We start from the raw sequence: 25,202 nt of genomic DNA on the forward strand, positions 1-25,202 counted from the left end.
CCCCCCAGCCCCCCAAGGCCCACGGCCAGCGGGAGCGGTGGTGGGGGTCCCGCTGGCGGTTTCCCCCCCACCAGGCACCGTGGCACCGTGGCGGGGGGGTGGCTCTATCCTAACGCTAAACGAAGCAATAAATTAACGAGGTTCCCAAGGGGGTGTTGAGAAAAAAGGGGGGGGGGGGGGGGTCAGGCCACGGCGGGGGGAGGGGGCGTACAAAAGGTTGTTGTAGAAAAGGAGGGGGGAGGGGGGGTCTGCTCTGCTCCTGCCAAGGAGCCGGGGGGGGGGGGGCTGTGGGTGGCTGAGGGGGGCACGGGGAGGGGGTCGTGGCTGGGGGGGGGGCGCAGAGGGGGCGACGTGGGGAAGGTGACATGGCTGGGGGCGATGCGGGGGGAGAATGGGGAGGGTGGCGTGATGGGCTGATGGGTGCGATGGGGGGGCCTGTGCCAGGGGAGGGGGTGCCACAGGGTGGGGGGTGGGGGGGGGCATGAGCAGGGTGCCCCGGGGGGGGTGTCACCGGCCGCAGCGCCAGGCTGGGACCCCCGGCCGGGCTGTGCCACGGGGAGGGGGCTGGGTGGCACCGGCAGGGGACACGGGTGGCCACGGCACCGCAAGCCCCGGCGTGGTGGAATGGGGGGGGGGGGGGGGGCTGCCACGGGCTGGGGGGGGGGGGAGGGGACAGGACCAGAAGAGACCCCGGCGGGAGCTGGATAATAAATAGAGCATCAAAAATACAAACCGTGGGCGGCCACGCCGGGGGGGGGGGGGGGGGTGTCCCGGGGGTCCCCAGCCCCCCGCCGGCTATACCAGCGCGGTCCGTGGCTCGCAGTGGCCCACGCTGGCACAGCTGCTCTTGCGGCGCGGGCCGGGGGTGGGGGTGGGGGTGGGGGGGCTGGGGACCCCCTCGCCGGGGCAGCCGTGCTGCAGCAGGATCTCGGCGCACTCGCGGCTGCCGGCGCGGCGGGCGTAGAACAGCGCCGTGCGCCCCTGCCCGTCCCGTGCCCGCACGTCCACGCCGTACTGCGGGCGGGGGGCCACGTCAGCCACCCCCCGCCACGGCCCCTGCCTCCCCGGGACCCCCCACCGCAGCCTCTGCCTCCCCGGGACCCCCCATTGCAGTTCCTGCCTCCCCGGGACCCCCAGCCATAGCCCCTGCCTCCCTGGGACCCCCCATCACAGCCCCTGCCTCCCCGGGACCCCCTGCTACGGCCCCCTGCCTCCTTGAGACCCCCTGCCGTGGCCCGTGCCTCCCCGGGACCCCCATTGCAGTTCCTGCCTCCCCGGGACCCCCTGCTACAGCCCCTGCCTCCTTGAGACCCCCTGCCATGGCCTCTGCCTCCCTGGGACCCCCAGCCATAGCCCCTGCCTCCCTGGGACCCCCTGCTACGGCCCCTGCCTCCTTGAGACCCCCTGCCGTGGCCCCTGTCTCCCCGGGACCCCCATCGCAGCCCCTGCCTCCCCGGGACCCCCATCGCATCCCCTGCCTCCCTGGGACCCCCCATCGCAGCCCCTGCCTCCCCGGGACCCCCCATCGCAGCCCCTGCCTCCCTGGGACCCCCCATCGCAGCCCCTGCCTCCCCGGGACCCCCATCGCAGCCCCTGCCTCCCTGGGACCCCCCATCGCAGCCCCTGCCTCCCCGGGACCCCCATCGCAGCCCCTGCCTCCCCGGGACCCCCTGCTACGGCCCCTGCCTCCTTGAGACCCCCTGCCATGGCCCCTGCCTCCCCGGGACCCCCATCGCAGCCCCTGCCTCCCTGGGACCCCCCATCGCAGCCCCTGCCTCCCCGGGACCCCCCGCTCCCCGTGGCCCTGCCGTGGCCCCGGTAGCCGTGGCTTGTGGGGCTGTGCCGTGGCCCCCCTGGTCGTGGCACGGTTCCTCGTGGCCAGCACGTGTCCCTCTGGGCATGGGGGGGTCCCCCAGCCACCCCACGTCCCCCATGGCCATCCCACGGTCCCCACGGCCATCCCATGGTCCTTGTGGCCATCCCATGTCCCCCACACCCATCCCACGTCCCCCATGGCCATCCCGTGGTCCTTGTGGCCATCCCATGGTCCCCTCGGCCATCCCATGGTCCCCACAGCCATGTCACATCCCTCATGGCCATTCCACGGTCCTTGTGGCCATCCCATGGTCCCCTCGGCCATCCCATGTCCCCCACACCCATCCCACGTCCCCCATGGCCATCCCATGGTCCTTGTGGCCATCCCATGGTCCCCTCGGCCATCCCATGGTCCCCACAGCCATGTCACATCCCTCATGGCCATTCCACGGTCCTTGTGGCCATCCCATGGTCCTCTCGGCCATCCCACGTCCCCCATGGCCACCCCACATCCCCCACAGCCATGTCACATCATCCCTCATGGCCATCCCACGGTCCTTGTGGCCATCTCATGGTCCCCGTGGCCATCCCATGGTCCTTGTGGCCATCCCACATCCCCCATGGCCATCCCATGGTCCTTGTGGCCATCTCATGGTCCCCATGGCCATCCCATGTCCCCCATGGCCATCCCACGGTCCTTGTGGCCATCCCATGGTCCCCATGGCCATCCCATATCCCCAACAGCCATTCCACGGTCCTTGTGGCCATCCCATGGCCCCCACAGCCATCCCACGGTCCCCACGGTCCCCATGGCCACACCACCTCCCCCCCCAGCCACGTGCCTGTCCCCACGATGGTGCCATTTCCCCCCCTCCCCCTGCCATGCTCCCCATGGCCACACCACCTCCCCCTCGGCCACGCCACGCTCCCCACCACCATTCCATCCACCCCCCCACCCCCGTCCCACCCCCCAGCCCCGACGTACCCACACCAGCAGCTGGGTGATGACCACCAGGGCCATGTCGCAGGCCACGTGCAGCGCCGTGCGCCGCTCCTTGTCACCGGTGGCCACATTGAGCTGCTCCTTCCTGCCGTGGGCCAGGAGCAGCAGCACCGTCTCCAGGTCCTTGTCCTGCACCGCGGCCACCAACCGGTCCCCCAGCGGCGCCTCGGCCACCGGCAGCGGTGCCAAGAACAACCGCTGCTCGTACTTGGCCCGGATCCACGATTCCCGCTCCTCCCTGCGGAGATGGGGGGCATCAGCCACGCCATGGCACCGGGGAGGTGGCGGGGGGGGCCACTGGTGTGGTCCCCATGGGTTCGTGGTGGCACAGTCCCCGTGGGTCCATCACCACCGGCGTGGTCCCTATGGATCCATGGCCACTGGCATGGTCCTCATGGGTCCATGGTGGCACGGTCCCCATGGGTCTGTGGCCACTGGCGTGGTCCCCGTGGGTCTGTGGTGGCATGGGATGGGGGACACCCACCGGGAAGACTCGGGGGTGGGTTTGCAGCGGCCCTGCGGGTCCTTCTCCCAGATGCTGTTGGCGGTGGCGTTGCCGATGGAGGTCAGCACCAGCGTCAGCTCCCGTGGCCAGTCGTCCAGGTCCAGGGAGCGCACACGGGACACGTGGGTGCCCAGGTTGCGGTGGATCCCCGAGCACTCGATGCAGATCAGGGCCCCCAGGTTCAGGCTGGCCCAGGTGGGGTCTGGGGGGGCGGGGGGAGCACAGAGACCGTCGGCACCGGGCCAGGGGGGCTGGGGGGGGCCGTGGCACCGCGCAGCCATTGCACAGCCCCTGGCACCCATGGTGCATGGCATGGCGTGAGCCATGGCATGCGTGTGGCATGGCAGCGTGTGGCATGCGTGTGGCCATGGCAGCGTGTGGCATGGTGGGACCCATGGCAGCGTGTGGCACGTGACATGACGGGACCCATGGCAGCATGTGGCATGATGGGACCCATGGCAGCGTGTGGCACGTGGCATGATGGGACCCATGGCAGCATGTGGCATGGTGGGACCCATGGCAGCATGTGGCACATGGCATGATGGGACCCATGGCACCGTGTGGCATGTGGCATGATGGGACCCATAGCACCATGTGGCATGATGAGACCCATGGCATCATGTGGCACGTGGCATGATGGGACCCATGGCACCGTGTGGCATGATGAGACCCATGGCATCATGTGGCATGTGGCACGATGGGACCCATGGCACCGTGTGGCATGATGAGACCCATGGCATCATGTGGCATGTGGCACGATGGGACCCATGGCACCGTGTAGCACATGGCATGATGAGACCCATGGCACCGTGTGGCATGATGAGACCCATGGCATCATGTGGCACGTGGCATGATGGGACCCATGGCACCATGTGGCACAAAGGGACCCATGGCACCGTGTAGCACATGGGATGATGAGACCCATGGCACCGTGTGGCATGATGAGACCCATGGCATCATGTGGCATGTGGCACGATGGGACCCATGGCACCGTGTGGCATGATGAGACCCATGGCACCGTGTACCCCCTTCCATGGTCCATGACCCCCCATGGCCCAGGATGACCCCTAGGATCACCAGGTCCACCAGGTTCACTGTAGCCCTCAGGATCACCAAGGCCACCAAGGGCCACAAGGTTCATTGTGGCCCCTAGGATCACGAGGGCCACCAAAGGCCCATGGCCACCTGTCACCAATGTCCCTCCATGTCCCATGGCCCAAGATGACCCATGGCACCACATAACCAATGGCCCTCCATAGCCCGTGGCCACCTGTCACCAACGTCCCTCCATGTCCCATGGCCCAGGATGATCCACAGCACCACATAACCAATGGCCCCCCGTAGCCCATGGCCACGTGTCACCAATGTCCCTCCATGTCCCAAGGCCCAGGATGACCCATGGCACCACGTAGCTGATGGCCCCCTGTGGCCACCTGTCACCAATGTCCCTCCATGTCCCGTGGCCCAGGATGACCTACAGCACCACGTAACCGATGGCCCCCCGTAGCCCGTGGCCACGTGTCACCAATGTCCCTCCATGTCCCATGGCCCAGGATGACCCACAGCACCACGTAACCGATGGCCCCCCGTAGCCCGTGGCCACGTGTCACCAATGTCCCTCCATGTCCCATGGCCCAGGATGACCCATGGCACCACGTAGCTGATGGCCCCCTGTGGCCACGTGTCACCAATGTCCCTCCATGTCCCATGGCCCAGGATGACCCATGGCACCACGTAGCTGATGGCCCCCTGTGGCCACGTGTCACCAATGTCCCTCCATGTCCCATGGCCCAGGATGACCCACAGCACCACGTAACCGATGGCCCCCCGTAGCCCGTGGCCACGTGTCACCAATGTCCCCTCCTCCGACCACTCACTGGGTGCCCCGCAGTCCACGCAGAGCGAGTTGCCCCGGGCGTTGCGGATGGCCTGGATGGCCACGGCTTCGCTCTGGCTGTCCATGCGCGCCTGGGGGAGACGGGCAGGGGGGGTCAGTGGTGGTGGGGGGTGGTCGTGTGGCAGCCCCCCGGCCCCCGTGGGGGTCCTACCTTGTTCTTGCTGCTCTCGCAGCACTGCAGGCTGGCCAGGATCTGGCTCTCGATGGCCTGCACCCAGGCGTCGCGCTCCTCGAAGCTGCCGGCCTCGAAGTGCCACGTCTGGCCCGTGCTGGACACGATGATGAACTCAAAGTTCTCCTCCTCTGCGGGACCAGAGACCCCCGGGGTGGGTGGTGGGACGGGGGGCACAGTGCTGGGGAGGGGGTCCCCAGCACCTAAGGGTGCCCCATCCCCCCCTCCCCCATCTCCCCTCCATCCATCTGCCCCCTCTGGGGCGCCCACCCCGGTGGTCCCCAACCCCCCAGCAGCTCCTTGGGATCCCCCCCCCGTCTCCACCCGGCGGCCGGGGGGGGGAGGGGAGGGGGGGGCAGGGGATGCGACAGCAGATGAGGATGGGACACAGCCACATGCATGAGTGGGGCAGGCCACGCGCCACGCGCCACGTTACCTGTTTTATAAATATTTCTTAAACTACCAAAGCTTTTTAATTTCCACATTTTGCGCTTGGCTGCGGAGGGTCCGGGGCAGCGAGAGCAGAGGGAGGAAAGGGGGAGACAGAGTCACCAGGGGAGCCCCAGCGGGGGGGGGGGGGGCGGGGACAGTGCCGGGGTGCAGGGAGGTGGCACAGCCAGGGGGGGACACGCGTGGGCAGGGCAGCGGTGGCTGAGCGTGGCAGGGGGCAGGATTGGGCCCAGACACTCCATTCGCCCTGGGGCATCGTCCCCGTGGGGTGCGGGGGTGTGGTCCCCATGGGTCCATGGCCACTGGCGTGGTCCCCATGGGTCCGTGATGGCACAGTCCCCGTGGGTCCGTGGTGGCACAGTCCCCATGGGTCCATGGCCACTGGCGTGGTCCCCATGGGTCCGTGGTGGCACAGTCCCCGTGGGTCCGTGGTGGCACAGTCCCCATGAGTCCATGGCCACTGGCGTGGTCCCCATGGGTCCGTGATGGCACAGTCCCCGTGGGTCCGTGGTGGCACAGTCCCCATGGGTCCATGGCCACTGGCGTGGTCCCCATGGGTCCGTGATGGCACAGTCCCCGTGGGTCCGTGGTGGCACAGTCCCCATGGGTCCATGGCCACCGGCGTGGTCCCCATGGGTCTGTGGCCACTGGCATGGTCCCCATAGGTCCGTGGTGGCACGGTCCCCATGGGTCCATGGGCATAGTGTGGTCCCCATGGGTCCGTGATGGCACAGTCCCCATGAGTCCATGGCCACTGGCGCGGTCCCCATGGGTCCGTGGCCACTGGCATGGTCCCCATAGGTCCGTGGTGGCACAGTCCCCATGGGTCCATGGCCACTGGCGTGGTCCCCATGGGTCCGTGGCCACTGGCATGGTCCCCATAGGTCCGTGGTGGCACAGTCCCCGCGGGTCCATGGCCACTGGCGTGGTCCCCATGGGTCCGTGGCCACTGGCATGGTCCCCATAGGTCCGTGGTGGCACGGTCCCCATGGGTCCATGGGCATAGTGTGGTCCCCATGGGTCCGTGGTGGCACAGTCCCCGTGGGTCCGTGGTGGTGCGGTCCCTGTGGGTCCATGGCCACCATCCAGGAGGGCGCAGGGCTCATGGCACCATCCCCACGGCTCTCACCTTCTGCCTGCCCGGCCGAACCCTCCGTCTTGGAGGGCGTCATCAGCTTCTTCCGCCGGTGCTTCTTCCTGTCCATCGTGGGTGACGGCGGTGGCTCCTTGCCCGAGCTGCCGGGGCTGGAGATGGCCTCGAAGGGGGGGGGGGCATCTGCCAGGAGAGCCACCCGCTGGGGTGCTGGGGGCCACGGCTCGCCAGGGCCACCGCGCTCACCAGGGCCACTGCACTCACCAGCAGCGCTGGGGCCACCAGCAGCTCTGGGGCCCTTAGGGCCACAAGGACCACTGGGCTCATTGGGGTCATCAGGGCTACCAGGGTGACCAAGGCCACCAGAGCCACTGGGGTCATCAGGATCACTGGGGCCACCAAGTTCACACCAGGGCCACTGGGTTCACTGGGGTCATCAGGGCTACCAGGGTGACCAAGGCCACCAGAGCCACTGGGGTCATCAGGATCACTGGGGCCACCAAGTTCACACCAGGGCCACTGGGTTCACTGGGGTCATCAGGGCTACCAGGGTGACCAAGGCCACCAGAGCCACTGGGGTCATCAGGATCACTGGGGCCACCAAGTTCACACCAGGGCCACTGGGTTCACTGGGGTCATCAGGGCTACCAGCGTGACCAAGGCCACCAGAGCCACTGGGCTCACCAGGATCACTGGGCCCACCAGGGTCACTGGGGCCATCAAGTTCACACCAGGGTCACTAGGTTCACTAGGGTCATCAGGGCTACTGGGGTGACCAAGGCCACCAGAGCCACTGGGCTCACCAGCATCGCTGGGGCCACCAGGGCCATAAGGACCAGTGCGCTCATCAGGGCCACTGGAGCCACCAAGTTCACACCAGGGTCACTGGGCTCACTGGGGTCACCAGGGCCACCAGGATCACTGGGGCCAAAGGAGCCACTTGGCTCACCAGTATCATGAGGGTCATCAGGACCATTGAAGCCACCCCGGGTCACCAAATCCACCAGGGTCACTGGGCTCATCAGGGCCACCAGGTTCATTGTGGCCCCCAAGATCAGCAGGGCCACCAAGGGCCACCAGGTTCATTGTGGCCCCCAGGATCAGCAGGGCCACCAAGGGCCACCAGGTTCATTGTGGCCCCCAAGATCAGCAGGGCCACCAAAGGCCACCGGGTTCATTGTGGCCCCCAAGATCACCAGGGCCACCAAGGGCCACCAGATTCATTGTGGCCCCCAAGATCAGCAGGGCCACCAAGGGCCACCAGGTCCATTGTGGCCCCCAAGATCACCAGGGCCACCAAAGGCCACCAGGTCACTGTGCCCCCCCAAGACCACCAGGGCCACCAAGAGCCACCAGGGGCTCCTGGGCTCAGCGGGGCCACCACATGCCAGTTCCCCATCTCCACGCCGGTGCTGTGGTGTGTCCAGGACCGCGAGGGGTGGCGGGCCGGGGACATGGGGACATGGTGACACGGTGACACGGTGACACGGGGACACGGTGACACGGGGACACTCACCGGTGCCGACGAGCTTGGCGCTGGAGGCGGAGGCGCAGCGCTGCAGGGACCGCTCAGCCTTGCCCGCGCCCTTCGCCCCCACCTCGGGGGGCAGGCTCAGCCCCACGGGGGACGCACCCACTGCAGGGGGGGGACACAGACCGGTGACCCCGATGCCCCCCACCCCCCCCCACCCTCCCCACCCCCCCCTTTACTCACCGCCACCCTCGGTGGCCGCCACGTCCTTCACCAGCCCGTTGATGCTGGCCGAGGGGCCGCAGGCGGAGATGGCGCGGGGTGGGCGCTTGCCCGGCACCTTGACCGTGGTGCGGAGCAGGTCCATCTCCTTCCCGTGGGTGCTGTGGATGTAATCCTGCGTGGGGACAGGGGTGCTGAGCCCGGGGGACCCCCCCGCCACCCCTGGGTGGGGGTCCTGGGGGGGACGGGGATGCTCACGTTGATGCTGGGGGTGGTAGAAGAGGAGCCCGTTGCTGGACAAGGTGACGTATTTCTTCTTCCACTCCTTGTTGAGGGAGTTGCCGCTGCGCTTCAGCAGGAAGCTCTGGGGACAAGGGGGGGTGGGGGGGTGAGGGGACACGGAGGGGACCCCCGGGGACCCCCCGCCGCGTGTCCCGCCGCTGCCACGCTGACCTGCTTGATGGGGATGGCGCGGCCGCTGCCGGCCCCCTCGGCGCGGCTGTCCAGGCTCCGCTTCTCCGAGTCGCTGCCGCGGCGCGTCTGCGGGGAGGGGGCGGTGGGGAGGGGGCAGCGGGGGGCACCCTGGGGTGCCACGTCCCACACCACTGTGGTGACACCACAGGGATGTGTCCCCCACCACCACAGTGCCACCACGGGGACGTGACCCCCACCACTGTGGTCCCACCATGGGGGTGCCACGTCCCCCACCCCTACAGTGCCACCACGGGGACGTGTCCCCCACCACTGTGGTCCCACCATGGGATGTCACGTCCCCCACCCCTACAGTGCCACCACGGGGATGTGTCCCCCACCACTGCAGTGCCACCATGGGGACACCCTGGGGTGCCACGTCCCACACCGCTGTGGTCCTGCTGTGGGAACGTGTCCCCCACCACCATGATGCCACCATGGGGACATGTCCCCCACCGCTGTGGTCCCACCATGGGGACACCCTGGGGTGCCACGTCCCCCACCACCATGGTCCTACCATGGGGTGTCACGTCCCCACAGCTGCCACAGCCGCAGTGCCACCACAGGGACGTGTCCCCCACGACCATGGTGCCACCGTGGGGATGTGTTCCCCACCATTGTGGTGCCACCATGGGGACACCCTGAGGTGCCACGTCCCCCACCACTGCAGTGACACCATGGGGACATGTCTCCCAGTGCTGTGGTGCCACCATGGGGACACCCTGGGGTGCCCATGTCCCCCTCTGCCAGAGCCCCAGGGGAGGGGGTGACCCTGGCTGCCGTGGGTGTCCCCTGCCACCCTCCTGCCAGGGGGACACTGTGGGGGACACGTGTCCCCTGCTGCCACGCTCCTGCCAGGGGACACACCAGGTGCCATATGTCCCCTGCTGCCACCAAACCAGAAGACACCCCAGGTACCGTGTATCCCTCCACTGGTGGGTAGACAACCTAAATGCCACCATGCCACCACCCCACTGGGGGACACCCCAGGTGCCACGTGTCCCCTGCTGCCACCCTCATACCAGGGGACACCCCAGGTGACACCCTCATACCAGGGGACACCCCAGGTGCCACGTGCCCCCTGCCACCACCACACCAGGGGACACCCCAGGTACCGTATACCCCCACCAGTAGGTAGACAACCCAGGTGCCACCATGCCACCACCCCACTGGGGGACACCCCAGGTGCCACGTGTCCCCTGCTGCCACACCAGGGGACACCCAAGTACCATGTACCCCCACTGGTGGGTAGACAACCCAGATGCCACCATGCCACCACCCCACTGGGGGACACCCCAGGTGCCACATGTCCCCTGCTGCCACCCTCATACCAGGGGACACACCAGGTGCCACATGTCCCCTGCTGCCACCACACCAGGGGACACCCAAGTACCATGTACCCCCACTGGTGGGTAGACAACCCAAATGCCACCTTGCCACCACCCCACTGGGGTCACCCCAGGTGCCACCTTCCTGCCAGGGGACACCCCAGGTGCCACGTGTCCCCTGCCACCACCACACCAGGGGACACCCCAGGTACCGTGTACCCCCACCGGTGGGTAGACAACCCAGATGCCACCATGCCACCACCCCGCTGGGGGACACCCCAGGTGCCACCTTCCTGCCAGGGGACACCCCAGGTGCCACGTGTCCCCTGCCACCACCACACCAGGGGACACCCCAGGTACCGTGTACCCCCACCGGTGGGTAGACAACCCAGATGCCACCATGCCACCACCCCGCTGGGGGACACCCCAGGTGCCACCTTCCTGCCAGGGGGACACCGTGGGGGACACGTGTCCCCCGCCACGGGGGCTCTCGGCACACTCACGGCGAAGAGGCTCGTTCGGCGCTTGGCGCCGCGGTGCAGGGAGCTGGGGGTCCCCAGGGGGGCGGGGGTCTCGCTCCGCAGCTCACGGTGGCTGACGTTGGGTGTGGACGGCAGCGAGGACGAGTAGTCGCTGGTGTGGCCACCATTGCTGGCCTGCGTGGGACACAGGGTCAGCCCCGGCGCCAGCGTCCCATGGCCGGGGGGAGGGGGCAGGGGGGTGGGGCGGGGGGTACCTGGCCGGGGTGGATGCCCCCCACCGGGGTGGATGCGGCTGAGTGGCTGGGGGTGCTGGGCAGGGACTTGCAGGATGCCAGGAGCTGCTGCTGCTTCTTCAGCGCCACCACCTTCTGGGCCACTGCGCCCAGAGCCATGCGTCAGGGGTGGCAGGTCCCCAGCCCACCCGGCCACGCGCTCCAGCCCACCGGGACGTGGCTCCTGGGACCCCCGACCACAGCCTCCATCCCGGCTGGACCTGGTCCTCATCCCACTTTGGCCACCAACTATGGTCCCCATCCCACCTCAACCACTGGCCATGGTCCCCATCCCACCAGGACATGGCTCCCGGCCTCCCGACCAGCCTCCATCCCAGCTGGAGATGGTCCTCACCCCACCTCAGCCACCGGCCGTGGTCCCCATCCCACCCTGGTCCCCATCCCACCTCAGCCACTGGCCACGGTCTCCATCCCACCTCAGCCACCACCCGGTTCCCCATCCCAGCTGAACATGGTGGTCCCCATCCCACCTCAGCCACCAGCCATGGTCCCCATCCCACCTCAGCCACCAGCCATGGTCCCCATCCCACCCTGGCCCCTGGTCATGGTCCCCATCCCACCTCAGCCACCAAACACAGTTCCCATCCCACCTCAGCCACCAGCCATGGTCCCCATCCCACCACCACCAGAAGCCACGGTCCCCATCCCATCACCACCAGCAGCCACGGTCCCCGTCCCACCACCAACAACAACCCTGGTCCCCATCCCATCTCAGCCACCACCCTGGTCCCCATCCCACCCTGGCCCCTGGTCATGGTCCCCATCCCACCTCAGCCACCAGCCATGGTCCCCATCCCACCGGCACGTGGCTCCCAGCCCCCCCAGCCACAGTCTCCATCCCAGCTGAACATGGTCCTCATCCCACCTCAGCCACCAACCACAGTTCCAATCCCACCCCACCCCCCGTCAGCCACAGTCCCCATCCCACCTCAGCCACCAACCCTGGTCCTCATCCCACCCTGGTCCCTGGTCATGGTCCCCATCCCACCTCAGCCACCAGCCACGGTCCCCATCCCACCACCACCAGCCCTGGTCTCCATCCCACCACCACCAGCCCTGGTCTCCATCCCACCTCAATCACCAACCCTGGTCCCCATCCCACCCTGGCCCCTGGTCATGGTCCCCATCCCACCCATCCCACCCACCCTGGTCTCCCCCTCCCCCCCCCCCCCATCTGCCCCGCGCCGGGACACCCACCCTCCGTGAAGACCCGCTCAACGTTGAGGCCGTACGTGGCGCAGGTCTCGTAGTAGAGGCAGCGCCTCATGTCCCCGCAGAGCGCCTGCGCCCGCGCGTCCTCGATCACCCGCGGGTTGGAGGAGCTGATCTTGTCTGGGGGCAGCACGGCAGGGCGGTGGGTGCCCTGTCGTCCCCCCCCCGTGTCCCCGTGGGGCCGGTCCCACGCCCCCAGCTCACCCTGGGTGCCCACCAGCGCCAGGGCCACCTCGCTGGTGCCCCGGTAGCCGCTGAGCAGCGCGTGGAGCTGCGTCACCTCCTCAAAGCTGCTCTCGTTCTCCAGGCTGAAGACGAAGATGACGGCGTCTGCCCAGCTGGCAAACTGGGAGGGGGACGCGGGAGGGGGGTCAGGGCTCGGTACCAGCCACCACGGCCCCCCCCAGCCCCCCGCCCCCACCTACCCTGGCGTCCGGGGCGCCTCCTTCCTCTCGGATGAGCAGGAGGTGGCTCTGGCCATCGACCGTCACCTCGCGCTTGAACTGGCCACCTGGAGCCGGAGGGAGGGTGGGGGACGGGACCCCCCGTGGCTGTGCCCAGCCCCGTGGACTTGGACGCCCCACAGCCATGGCCAGCGCCATCATCTTGCCTGTCCCCACGGCCTTGGCTGTCCCCATGGCTCTGTCCACCCCACGGCTAAGCTCAGCCCCATGGCCATGGCCAACCCCATGGCCACATCCAGCCCCATGGCCATGCCCAATCCCATGGCCATGCCCAACCCAATGGTCATGCCCAACCCAATGGCCATGGCCAACCCCATGGACACATCCAACCCCATGGACATGTCCAGCCCCATGACCATGCCCAGCCCCACGGCCATGTCCAGCCCCATGGCCATGCCCAACCCAATGGCCATGGCCAACCCCATGGCCATGTCCAACCCCACAGCCATAGCCAGCACCAAGGCCTGGCCTATCCCATGTCCAAGCTCAGCCCCACAGCCATGGTCAACCCCATGGCCATGTCCAACCCAATGGCCACATCCAACCTCACAGCCATGTCCAGCCCCATGGCTACATCCAGCCCTACGGCCATGCCCAGCCCCATGGCCATGCCCAACCCAATGGCCACATCCAGCCCCAGGGCCTTGCCCAGCCCCATGGCCATGCTCAACCCAACAGCCACATCCAACCCAATGGCCATGCCCATCTCCATGGCCGTGTCCAGCCCCACGGCCATGTCCAGCCCCATGGCCATGTCCAGCCCCATGGCCATGCCCAACCCAATGGCCACGGCCACCCCCATGGCCATCTCTGGCCCCACAGCTGTGTCCTACCCCACAGTCACGTCCAACCCAATGGCCATGGCCATCCCCATGGCCATGCCCAACCCAATGGCCACGGCCACCCCCATGGCCATCTCTGGCCCCACAGCTGTGTCCTACCCCATGGCCATGCCCAACCCAATGGCCATGTCCATCCCCATGGCCATGCCCATCCCCCCAGTCACGTCCATCCCCGTGGCCACTCACTCTCGGTGGGCTCCAGGCCCACGTAGGAGCCAGTGAGGAATCGGTGGACGAGCGCCGACTTCCCGCTCTTGCTGCTGCCCAGGACCCCCTGGGGAGGGGGCGGAGGGGGTGTCAGGGTGGCTGAGGGGGTGGACACGGGGCAGGAACACGGGGACACGGTACCCACCAGGCGGATCTCGGGGATGGAGCGGCTCAGGGTCCATTCCTGGCTGTTCACCAAGGCCTCTGCGGGGAAGAGAGGGGTGAGATAGCGCCCAGCCCCCCCCGGCCTCCCCCAGCCCCCCACCCGGGGAGGGGGCACGGCCGCCCCCAGCCCTGCAGCAGCGCTGCTGGCAGCATCCTGCGTGGGCGGCCACGAGCCGTCACCAAGCAACGGCACCGCACCGAGCCCAGCGGGGGCGGCGGGAGGGACATGGAGACACGACGCGGTGGCAATGGCGACGTGGCACTGCGGGGCCCCACTCGCCGTGGGCACGAGGACGCGGCGGGCGCAGGGACGTGGCAGGCACGGGGACGAAGTGTGGCAGGAGGACGTGGCATGGCGCGGGGACATGGTGGGAAGCAGGACACGACAGGCACCAGGACGCGGCTTGGCACGAGGATGTGGCATGGCATGGGACACGAGGGACACCAGGATGCGTCATGGGGACACGGTGTGTTCCAGAACACGACGGGCACCAGGACACAGCGTGGCACACGGCGGACACAAGGTTGCCATGGACGTGGCACACGCCAACATGACGTGCATGAAGATACAGCGTGGCACGAGGACGTGGCGTGCATGGGGACACAATGGGCACAAGTGCACAGCGTGGCATGAGGATGTGGTGTGGCACGGAGACACGATGGGCACATGATGGGCACCAGGATGCGGCGTGGCACATGATGGTCACCAGGACAAGGCGTAGCACACGATGGGCACCAGGACATGGCGTGGCACCAAGACACGGCATGGCACACGATGGACACCGGGACATGGTGTGGCACCAGGACATGATGTAGCACATGATGGGCACCAGGACACGGCATGGCGCATGATGGTCACCAGGACAAGGCGTAGCACACGATGGGCACCAAGACATGGTGTGGCACACGATGGGCACTGGGACACGGCGTGGCACCAGGACACGGTGTGGCACATGATGGACACCAGGACATGGTGTGGCACCAGGACACGGCGTGGCACGCGATGGACACAAGGATGCGACAGACGCGCTGAACAGGCACCGGCGCATGGGACACAGGGACATGGCATGGCACAAGCACATGGCACAACACGTGCACGTGACATGGCTCAAGGACGTGGCATGGCCCAAGGACATCGCCTGCACCCCCACACCCCCTGCCCAGCCCCCCCAGCCCCCCCCAGGCAGCGTGGCACCTCATCTCCCGCGCCACAAGATGGGGAAACTGAGGCAGGGGTCCCTTCCCATCCCGTGCCTCAGTTTCCCCCATGCCACAGGCAGGGCCGCCCCCCACCAGCTGCGCGGCGGGTGAGGGGTTAACGCTGCTGCCTGTCCCCGTCCCCCCCCATCCATCACGACAGAGCTGCCACCCCCGGGTGTCCCCACTGCCACCCACCGGGGTCCCCAGCAGGCTCTGCCCACGCACCCCCCGGCGGCAGGGTGGGGGGTGGGAGCGGGGGGACACAGAGGGACACGGGGTGGCCCCGGGGTGGCTGGACAGACGGACGGACGCGTGTGACGCGGGGATGGCGACGGATGGAGCGGACGGACAGATGGATGCCGGGGTGGGAAGACGGGTGAGGGGTCTCCTGAGCCCCACGGAGCCCCCCCCCCCCCCCCCCCCCCCCCCGCAGGGAAACTGAGGCACGGCCGGCGCTCGGGGAACCCCATGTCAGATCCCCCACGGGACCCCCCGGCTGGGCACAGACCTTGGGGACGCCCAAGGGGACGTGCTGGGGGGGGGGGCTCTGCCCGGTGGGTCGCAAGCCCTCACCCAGCCCCACCAACACCCCAGCCCCCCCCCAGCCCCCAGCCATGGGGCGCAGACGGGTCCTTCAGCCCCACGCAGGTCACGGCCCCGCACGGGCACCGGTGGCAAGCGGAGCCGGGGGTCCGGCCGCACCCCCACCCCCATCCCAGCCCCTCCCCCAGCGGAGGCGGCCACGGGGAAACTGAGGCACGACCCAAACTCCCACGGCCCAACCGTGGGCACCGGCGGCTCCCAACCCCCATCACTCCCGCATCCAGGTCACCGAGGGATGCAGGGGACACGGCGGGGGGACCCCTGCCCCACCGGGGGACCCCCGCCCCCCCCGCCTCGGCCCTGGGTACTCACTGGGGGGGGCGCCCCTGCCCAGGTCGGTGCTGAGCAGGGCCCAGGGGGGGGGCGGGGGGGGTGGGGGTGGCCGCCGGGCTCTTGGCGAAGATCCCGCTGATGAACTTGAGCATCTTGCGGTCGCGGGTGGAAGCTCGGCCGCCCTCGCGCCCCCTTTTCAGCCCCATTTCACCCGGGGGGGGTCCCAGCGCCGGCGCCAGAGCCCCCGGCCCCGGGTGCAAGTCGCTGTAGTCCAGGGTCTTGCTCTTGCCCTTGTGGGGGGACAGACGAGCCCTCGCCGGCGGCCGGGACCCCCCCTCAGCTTTGCCCCCCGCTTTGGGGCGCCCCTTGCCCTCGCCCTCGGGCCAGGAGAGGCGGCTGCCGGGGGCTTTGTGGGGGCTTTTGCCCCCCTTAGCCTCGTTGCCCACCCTGGTGGCCACCGCTTGAAGGGTTTGGTGCCCGCCAAGCGCAGGCGGCGGGGGCCGGCGGCCGGGTGGGGGGATGCTGAGGGGGGGGGCGGGGGTCTGGCCCCCTCCGGGCCCCCCTCGGGGTGAGCCCAGCTGGCTTGGCCCAGCAGCGGGCGGCGAGGGGGGGCGGCGGGGGGGGGGCACTCCTGGGGGGTCCGGCCGCGCTCCCCCGGCCCCTCCAAGGTGCCCTTGGCCCCCGCCCGGGGGAGGGCGTCGGGTTTGGGGGGCACGGCGGGGGGCAGCGAGGCCGGGTCGGGTTTGGGGGGCACGGCCGGAGGTGGGGGGGGCAGCGAGGCCGGGTCGGGTTTGGGGGGCACGGCGGGGGGGGGGGGGCAGCAGAGCCGGGTCGGGTTTGGGGGGCACGGCGGGGGGAGGGGGCAGCAGAGCCGGGTCGGGTTTGGGGGGCACGGCGGGGGGGGCCGGCGGCGGGGGTGGAGGGCGAGCGGGGGCGGGGGGCGCCATGGGGGGCGCGGGGCTCCGGCGGGCGGGGGGCGGGCAGCGAGCCCTGGGCCAGCGGGGCCGGGCTGGGGGCGCGGGGGGCGCTGGGGGGCGCCGGGGGGTCGGGGGGGCCGCAGCCGGGGGTACTTATCCACAGGGCGTCCTGGCGCTGGAAGAGCCGCTCGGGCCTCTTGGCTCTGCCGGGCTCCTCGGCGCGGGGGGCAGCAGCCCCCTGCCCCTGCCCAGGGTGGGGGGCTCCATCGCCGCCCCCCCCCCGCCGGCTCCGGCTCCCCCGGGGCTGCCACCGACTCGAGCTTGACCAGGGTGAGGGAGATGAGGTAGGTGGTCCGGCGCTGGAGGCCGGTGGTCCTGCTCATGGGTGCGGGCAGGGCAACCCCCCCCACCCTTCCCCACAGACCCCCCCCTCCCTCTCTGGGCCCCCCCCCCCTTTTTCTCCCCTCTCCGGCTCCGCGTCCGCCGGTGCCGGGAGGATGCTCGGCGCGGTCCCCCACCCCCGGCCCTGCCCCCCCGAAGCCTTCCCCGCTCGCCCGCCCCCGGAGGGGTTGGCACCGCCGCCGCCCCCCCCCCCCTTCCCAAATCCACCCCCCCCCCCCGCCGGGATCGGCCCCCCCCCCCCCTCACCAACCCCCCCCGGGGTAGCGACCGGGAGGCATCGTGGGGGGCTCTCCCCGCTTCCCCAGCGCTGGGGAGGGGGGGGGGGGGGAGAGGGATGGAGGGGATGGAGGGGTTACGGGGGGGGGGGGGGAAAGATGGGGGGGTGGGAGCTGGAGGGATGGGGGTGGGTTATGGGGAGGGGTATGGAGGGTCGAGGGGATGGGGGGGGTTGTGGGGGATGAGGGGACGCGGGGGGGTTATGGGGTGGGTCGGAGAGGGGGGGTTACGGGGCGCGGGGCGATGGGGGGGGGGGATGATGGGGGGGTGGGGGTTATGGGGAGGGGGGAGCCATGCCCGGGACCCCCCGGGACCGGGGGCTCACGGCAGCGCCCCGACGGGTTCGTCCTTGGCGGCGGCGGCGGCGGCAGGGGTGGGGGGGCCCGGCGGGGGCTGGGGGGGGGGCGCCGGGGCCCGGCGGGGGGGGGCCCTGCTCGGCCGGGGGGGGCCGGGGCCGCCGCTCTCCGCCATGCGCCGCTCCCGGGGCCGGGCCGGGGGCGCGAGGGAGGGGTGGGGTGGGGGGGGGGGGTCGGGAGCGCTCGCGCTTGCCCGGTGCGGCGGGGCCGCCGCACCGGGCAAGCGCGAGCGCTCCCGACCCCCCCCTCCCCGCCCCCACCCCTGCCCGCGCTGCCCGATCCCGCCCTGCCCCCCCCCGTGCCCCCCCACCCCACCCCCCCCGGCTCTATCCCTCTCTCCATCCCCTCACCCTGCGGCCCCCGCCCCCCGCTCCCCTCCCCCACTCCCATAGGGCAGCACTGGGGGTTCGGGGGGTCCCGGGGGGGTCCCGGGGGTGGGGTGGGGGGTGGGATGGGGGCGCAGTCTCAGGGCAGGCCCCAGCCGCCCATTTTCCGGCATTTTTAGCGGCGGTGCAGGGGACCTGCCGCATCCCGTTGCCACGGCAACGGCGGGGCTAACGATGGGGACCGGCTGTGGTCCCCCTCCGTGGTCCCCCCCCCTCCCCGTGGTCCCCCCCAGTGGCACCCGGGCCAGCCCACCTTGGCCTGCCTGTCGTCTGTGGCCCCCCCGTGCCCCCCCGCCCCCAGCGGGACCCCTCTTCCTCGAGGAACACGGGGCCTGGGGACAGGGACAGGGATGGGGACAGGGACAGGGATGGGGCTCAGGGACGGGGACAAGGATGGACACGGGGCCTGGGGACAGGGACAGGGTTTGGGGACACGGTGCCAAGTGCCAGATGTAGCACTGGGGGACAGACACAGGGATGGACACGGGGCTCGGGGACACAGTGCCAAGGGCCAGACGTGGTACCTGGGGACAGACACAGGTCCTGGGGACAGTCATGGAGCTTGGGGACAGACATGGGGACAGGCACAGGGATGGACACAGGGCTTGGGGACACGGGCCAAAGGCTGGACGTGGCACAGGGATGGACACAGGATGTGGGGACAGACACGGAGCTTGGGGACAGACAGAGGTATGGACACGGGGCTTGGGGACAGACACAGGGACAGTCATGGGGCTTGGGGACAGACATGGGGCCAGGCACGGGGACAGACACAAGGACAGACACAGGGCTTGGGGACAGACAGGTATGGACACGGGGCTTGGGGACAGACACGGAGCTTGGGGACAGGCATGGGGACAGGCACAGGGATGGACACGGGGCTTGGGGACACAGGCCAAGGGTCAGATGTGGCACTTGGGGACAGACACAGGGACAGACACGGGGGCTTGGGGACAGAGATGGCCCTGGGGACCGTGGCACCCACTCAGGACACCCCTCCACCCCCCCCACACCCCCCCCGTGCCCACCCAGCGGCACCCGGGGGGTGGGTGCTGGCACCCGGTGGGCGAGGCCGGGGGGTCACAGCCCCCCGCCGGGACAGAGGTGCCCGGGGTGGGGGTGGGGACACACGGGTGGCCGATGGGGCTGGGGGCTGCCTGTCCCCCCGCCAGCACAGGGTCCCCGGGGAGGTGGCACGTCACCGTGCTCGTGACAGAGCTGCTGCGTCGTCCCAGCAACCCGCCCCCAGCCCCCAGCCAGCCGCTGCAGCGCCCCCCCCCCTCCCCGCCCCCCCGGGGGGGGGGCACCCCCTGAGCCCCCCCCCCATCACACCAGCCCTGGGACCCCAAGGGTGACACGCTGCCCCCCGGCCAGACCGTGTCCCCATGCCACGCTGGGCGGGGGTCCGACCCCTCTCACCCCGCCATGCTGCCAGTGCTGCCCCCCCCCATCTCCCAGTATAGCCCAGTCCCTCCCAGTGCCCCCCAGCAGCCCCTGAATCCCACCCCCCCCCCGTTGCCCAGAGGTGACACCATGTCCCACGCTATGGGGGGGGGGGTACACCAGGTCTGACCACCCCCCCCTTGGGACAACTGTATCCCCATCCCATGTCCCCAGGCCCTGCTGCCACCCCCCAGCCCCCCCCCCCCAGGTTTTGGGGGGCTGAGGGACACAGGAGGGGGGGGGACACAACGCACCCCGGCGGGGGGAGGGGGGGCACAGGCAGGAGCTGGGGCTCTGGGGAGCACTGGGATGGGGGGAGGGGGGTCCGGTGCCCCCCCATCAGTGCTGGCGGTGGGTACCACTTTGCGGGTGCTTAGCAACAAGGCATCCCCCTGCTTCCCGTTGCCACGGCAACCGTGCTGGGGAGATGCCAGTGCACAGGGCTGGGGGGGGGGGGGGGGGGCACAGAAATGCGGGGGTTCAGCACGGGGGGGGGGCAGGGGGAGGCGCACCGACCCCTGCGTCCCCAGCGACGCCACCCAGCGGGCACCTGCTGGGGAAGGGGGGGGGTGGGAGACCCCCCAGGGGTCCGTGGGGCCCCCCCGAATCAGCCCCCCCCCTCTCCAGCAGGGCCCCCCCCCGTGTGTACCCGAGGTGAGGAAATGTCCCACGTCACCAACCGCAGCAGCGCCGGAAACCGCCCGCGGGCCCGGGCTGGGGGGCTGGGGGGCTGGGGGTCCCCACCCCCCCCGGCGGGACCCTGCTCCGCCCCCCCCCGGCGGGACCCTGCCCCCCCGCCCCCCCACAGGGCTCCCCAACCCCCCCCCGGCGGGACCCTGCCCCCCCCAGGGGTCCCCATGGGGTGCTGGGCCCAGCCGGGGGGGGCACCGGGCAGGGGGGTGACACTGCCCCCCCCCCCAGGTGCCGCTGCCCTCGTGGGGTGGGGGTGAGGGGGTGGGGGTGGGGGGTTCTCAGGGCCCCCCGAGATGGGGGAGGGGACACGACACCCACCGGTGCAGCCACAGGGGCACCGGTGGGTGCTGGCGGCGGGGTCCAGGGGGGTTCAGTGTCGGGTCCGGGGGGGTCGGGGGGGGGGGTCAGTGTCGGGTCCGGGGGGGTCGGGGGGGGGGGTCAGTGCCACCTCCTGCCTGTCCATCCCTCTGTCCGTCTGTCCCTCCACTTGTCCCTTCATCCGTCTGTCCCCACCCCCTCCACCCCCCCCCGCCCCCCCCATTTGTCAGTCCATCCCTCTCCCCACCCCCCCGTCCCCCCACCCCCCTCCTGTCCACCTGTCCATGTCTCCCCCCACCTGTCTGTCCATTCCCCCCCACCCCCCACGCCCCCCCCACCCCCTGACCCCCCTCTATCCCCCCACCCCCCATCCCCCCTGACCCCCCTCCATCCCCCCACCCCCACCTGTCCATCCATCCATCCATCCCTCTGTCCATCCATCCCCCCCCACGCCCCGCGACCCCCCTACCCCCCTCTATCCCCCCACCCCCCTGACCCCGCTGTATCCCCCCACCCCCCATCCATCCATCCATCCCCCCGCTGCCCCCCCGACCCCCTGACCCCCCTCTATCCCCCCACCCCCCACCTGTCCATCCCTCCCTCTGTCCATCCATCCACGCCCCCCCCTCGCCCCCCCCCCCCAGCCCCTCCCCCCCCCCGTACCTTGCACCCCGCGGAGGGCAGCAGCCAGGTGGGCGCGCAGCCGGGGGTCGGGCACGGTGCCCACCAGCCGGGCCAGGCTGTTCAGGTGCCGCTTGGCCCCCTCGTGCCGCCCCACCTCGGCGCGGATGGCGGCCCGGGGGGTGCCCATGGCGGGGGGCGCCCCAGGGGTCAGGGGTCACGGCTGGGCCCCCCCGCGTGTCCCCCCCGCCCGCCCGCCCCGCCGCTTCCTGGCTGGCGGCACCGTGGGGCGGCACCGTGGGGCTGGCGTCACCCCGGGGTGTCACCCGGTGGGGCGGCACCGTGGGGCTGGCGTCACCCCAATGGGGTGTCACCCTGTGGGGCTGGCGGCACCCGTGGGGCGGCACCGGTGGGGCTGGCAGCACCCCAATGGGGCTGGTGTCACCCTGTGGGGCTGGCATCAGCCGTGGGGTGTCACCCTGTGGGGCTGGCATCAGCCGTGGGGTGTCACCCTGTGGGGCTGGCGGCACCCGTGGGGCGGCACCGGTGGGGCTGGCAGCACCCCAATGGGGCTGGTGTCACCCCAATGGGGCTGGTGTCACCCTGTGGGGCTGGCATCAGCCGTGGGGTGTCACCCTGTGGGGCTGGCAGCACCCCAATGGGGCTGGTGTCACCCTGTGGGGCTGGCATCAGCCGTGGGTTGTCACCCTGTGGGGCTGGCAGCATCCGTGGGGTGGCACCGGTGGGGCTGGTGGCACCCCAATGGGGCTGGTGTCACCCTGTGGGGCTGCTGGCACCCATGGGGTGTCACCCTGTAGGGCTGGCATCACCCCAATGGGGCTGGCGTCACTTGTGGAGCTGGTGGCACCCCAATGGGGCTTGTGTTGCCCTGTGGGGCTGGTGTCACCCATAGGGTGTCACTCTGTGGGGCTGGCAGCACCCGTGGGGCAGCACTCGTGGGGCTGGTGGCACCCCAATGGGGCTGGTGTCACCTGGTGGGGCTGGTGTCACCCTGTGGGGCATCACCAGTGGGGATGGCATCACCCATGGGGTGTCACCCAGTGGGGCCGGTGTCACCCAGCTGGTGTCACCCAGTGAGACCAGTGTCACCCCAACGGGGCCGGTGTCACCCTGTGGGGCTGGTGTCACCCCAATGGGGCCAGTGTTACCCAGTGGGACCAGTGTCACCCCAATGGGGCTGGTGTCACCCGTGGGGCCAGTGTCACCGGTGGGGCTGGCGCAGGCACCCGCCGCCGGGCCAGGGCTGGGCCTGGGAACCGGGAGCACCAGGGCGGTGCGGGGGTGCCCGGCCCCGCCGCTGCGTCGGGACACGCCACAGCCCGTCGGGACACGCCATGGACACGCCACGGCCACACCACGCCTGGCGGCCCCGCCACAGGAGGGGGGACAGCGGCACCGGGAGGGCACACGGCTGCCGGGGCCCCCCAGGATGGAGGCACGTGGGGGCGTGCACAGGGCAGGGACATGCATGCAGCCACACGGACACGTGAGGGACATGTGTGCGGTGACATGGACACGCTGGAGTCACATGTGTAGCCACAGGCACACGCTAGGGACATGTGTGCAGTGACATGGACATGCTAGGGACGTGTGCAGTGACAGACATGTGAGGGACACGTGTGCAGCCACATGGACATGTGAGGGACATGTGCAGCCACATGGACACGCGACAAACATGTGCAGTGACATGGACATGCTGGGGATACGTGTGTAGCCACAGGCACATGCTAGGGACATTTGTGTGGTGACATGGACACACTAGGGACACATGTGCAGCCACATGGACATGCTAGGGACATGTGTGCAGTGACAGACATGCGAGGGACACATGTGCAGCCACACAGACATGCTAGGGACATGTGTGCAGTGACATGGACATGCTAGGGACATATGTGCAGCCACACAGATGTGGTAGGACATGTGTGCAGTGACAGACATGCAAGGGACACGTGTGCAGCCACACGGACACGCGACAGACATGTGTGCAGTGACATGGACACGCTGGAGTCACATGTGTAGCCACAGGCACATGCTAGGGACATGTGTGCAGTGACATGGACATGCTGGTGATGTGTGTAGCCACAGGCACACGCTAGGGACATGTGTGCAGTGACACAGACATGCTAGGGACATGTGTGCAGTGACAGACATGCGAGGGACACGTGTGCAGCCACACGGACACGTGACAGATGTGTGCAGTGACACGGACATGCTAGGGACATGTGTGCAGCTACACGGATGTGGTAGGACATGTGTGCAGTGACAGACATGCGAGGGACACGTGTGCAGCCACACGGACATGCGACCGATGTGTGCGGTGACACGGACATGCTGGGGACACGTGTGTAGCCACAGGCACACGCTAGGGACATGTGTGCAGTGACATGGACATGCTGGGGACATGTGTGCAGTGACACGGTCCTAGGGGAGCCGTGGGGACCTGGCGGGGGCTATAGGGGTCCTGGGGGGGATATGGGGGTCTTGGGGGGACTACGGGTGGTCCTTGGGGTGCCACGGGGACCTGGGGGGTCCGGAGGGGGGCGGGGCTGGGGGCTCGGAGGGGGCTATGGGGGTCTGGGGGGAGCTATGGGGAGGTGGGGGGTCATGGGGGGGGCTCTGAGGGTCTTGGGGGGACTATGGTGGGGGGCTCGAGGGGCCGGGGGGGCGATACGGGGGCTCTGAGTGTCCCCGACCCCCTCAGCCCCCCCCGGGCTCTGTACCCCGTTCCCCCCGGCGGTGCGGGCATTCATCCGGGTATTCCGCCGCGCCGCGGCCTCAGGCCCCGCCCCGCGCATGCCCCGCCCCCCGCCAGCATTTTCGCCCGGCCCCGCCCCGCGCATGCCCCGCCCCCCGCCAGCATTTCCGCCCGGCCCCGCCCTGCGCATGCGCTGCCCCCGCCAGCACTTCCGCCCGGCCCCGCCCCGCGCATGCCCCGCCCCCCGCCAGCACTTCCGCCCGATTCCCGCCGTGCGCCTGCGCGGGGGGCGCGGGGCGGGGGCGGGGCCAAGGCGCGCATGCGCGGGGAGGCCGTGGGCGCGGAGCCGGGATTTAAAGGGGCCGGAGCGGCCGGCGCTGCCGGGACCCCCCGGGACCCCCCCCCGCCATGGTGTGCGGCGGCTTCGCCTGCTCCCGGAACGCCCTCTGCGCCCTCAACGTGGTCTATGTGGTGAGCGGGGCTGGGGGCGCCGCGCGGGCCGCGGGCGGGGCCCTCCTGAGCTGGGTGTGGGGCCTGCAAGGGGACCCCCCCTCCCCCGATTTGGGGTTGGGGGCGTTGGGCCCCCCCGGGGGGTCCCCCGCTGCTCTGGGGGTGCTGGGGACTCCCCATTTGGGGGCTGGGGAGCCACTACTGCCCCCCCTATAAGGGCGAGGCTGGGGGTGGGGAATGCAAGGGGGGGCCCCCCCGATTTGGGGCTGGGGGAGTTGTGTCCCCCCCGTGGGGTCTGGGGGTCGCCGTTGCTCTGGGGGTGCTGGGGACCCCCCATTTGGGAGCTGAGGAGCCGCTGCGGGGGTCCTCCCTTAAAAGGAGGGGCTGGGGTAGGCCTGCAAGCCCCCCCCGGTCCCCCCCCCCCCGGTCTGGGGCTGGGGGGGGCTCTGCATTTCC

The 25,202-nt window shown here is 70.3% G+C and overlaps 1 protein-coding gene across 1 annotated transcript; it reads right to left on the bottom strand.

Moving 5' to 3' along the window:
- Positions 1–6: 6 nt before the first annotated feature.
- On the bottom strand, positions 7–21,814 carry AGAP2 (ArfGAP with GTPase domain, ankyrin repeat and PH domain 2). Its single transcript, XM_040581505.1, is given in 19 exon segments — positions 7–1,014; positions 2,801–3,056; positions 3,303–3,525; positions 5,201–5,291; positions 5,372–5,523; positions 6,972–7,118; positions 8,452–8,571; positions 8,650–8,803; positions 8,887–8,898; positions 8,900–8,992; positions 9,082–9,168; positions 10,931–11,083; positions 11,164–11,285; positions 12,400–12,534; positions 12,619–12,760; positions 12,840–12,925; positions 13,907–13,994; positions 14,073–14,131; positions 21,623–21,814. Coding segments are annotated over 19 exon segments (2,487 nt in total). The 5' UTR covers positions 21,771–21,814; the 3' UTR covers positions 7–795.
- Positions 21,815–25,202: the final 3,388 nt, after the last annotated feature.

The sequence above is a fragment of the Falco naumanni genome, unplaced genomic scaffold, assembly GCF_017639655.2.
Source record: "Falco naumanni isolate bFalNau1 unplaced genomic scaffold, bFalNau1.pat scaffold_384_arrow_pat_ctg1, whole genome shotgun sequence".
In the NCBI taxonomy this organism is placed as follows: Eukaryota; Metazoa; Chordata; class Aves; order Falconiformes; family Falconidae; genus Falco; species Falco naumanni.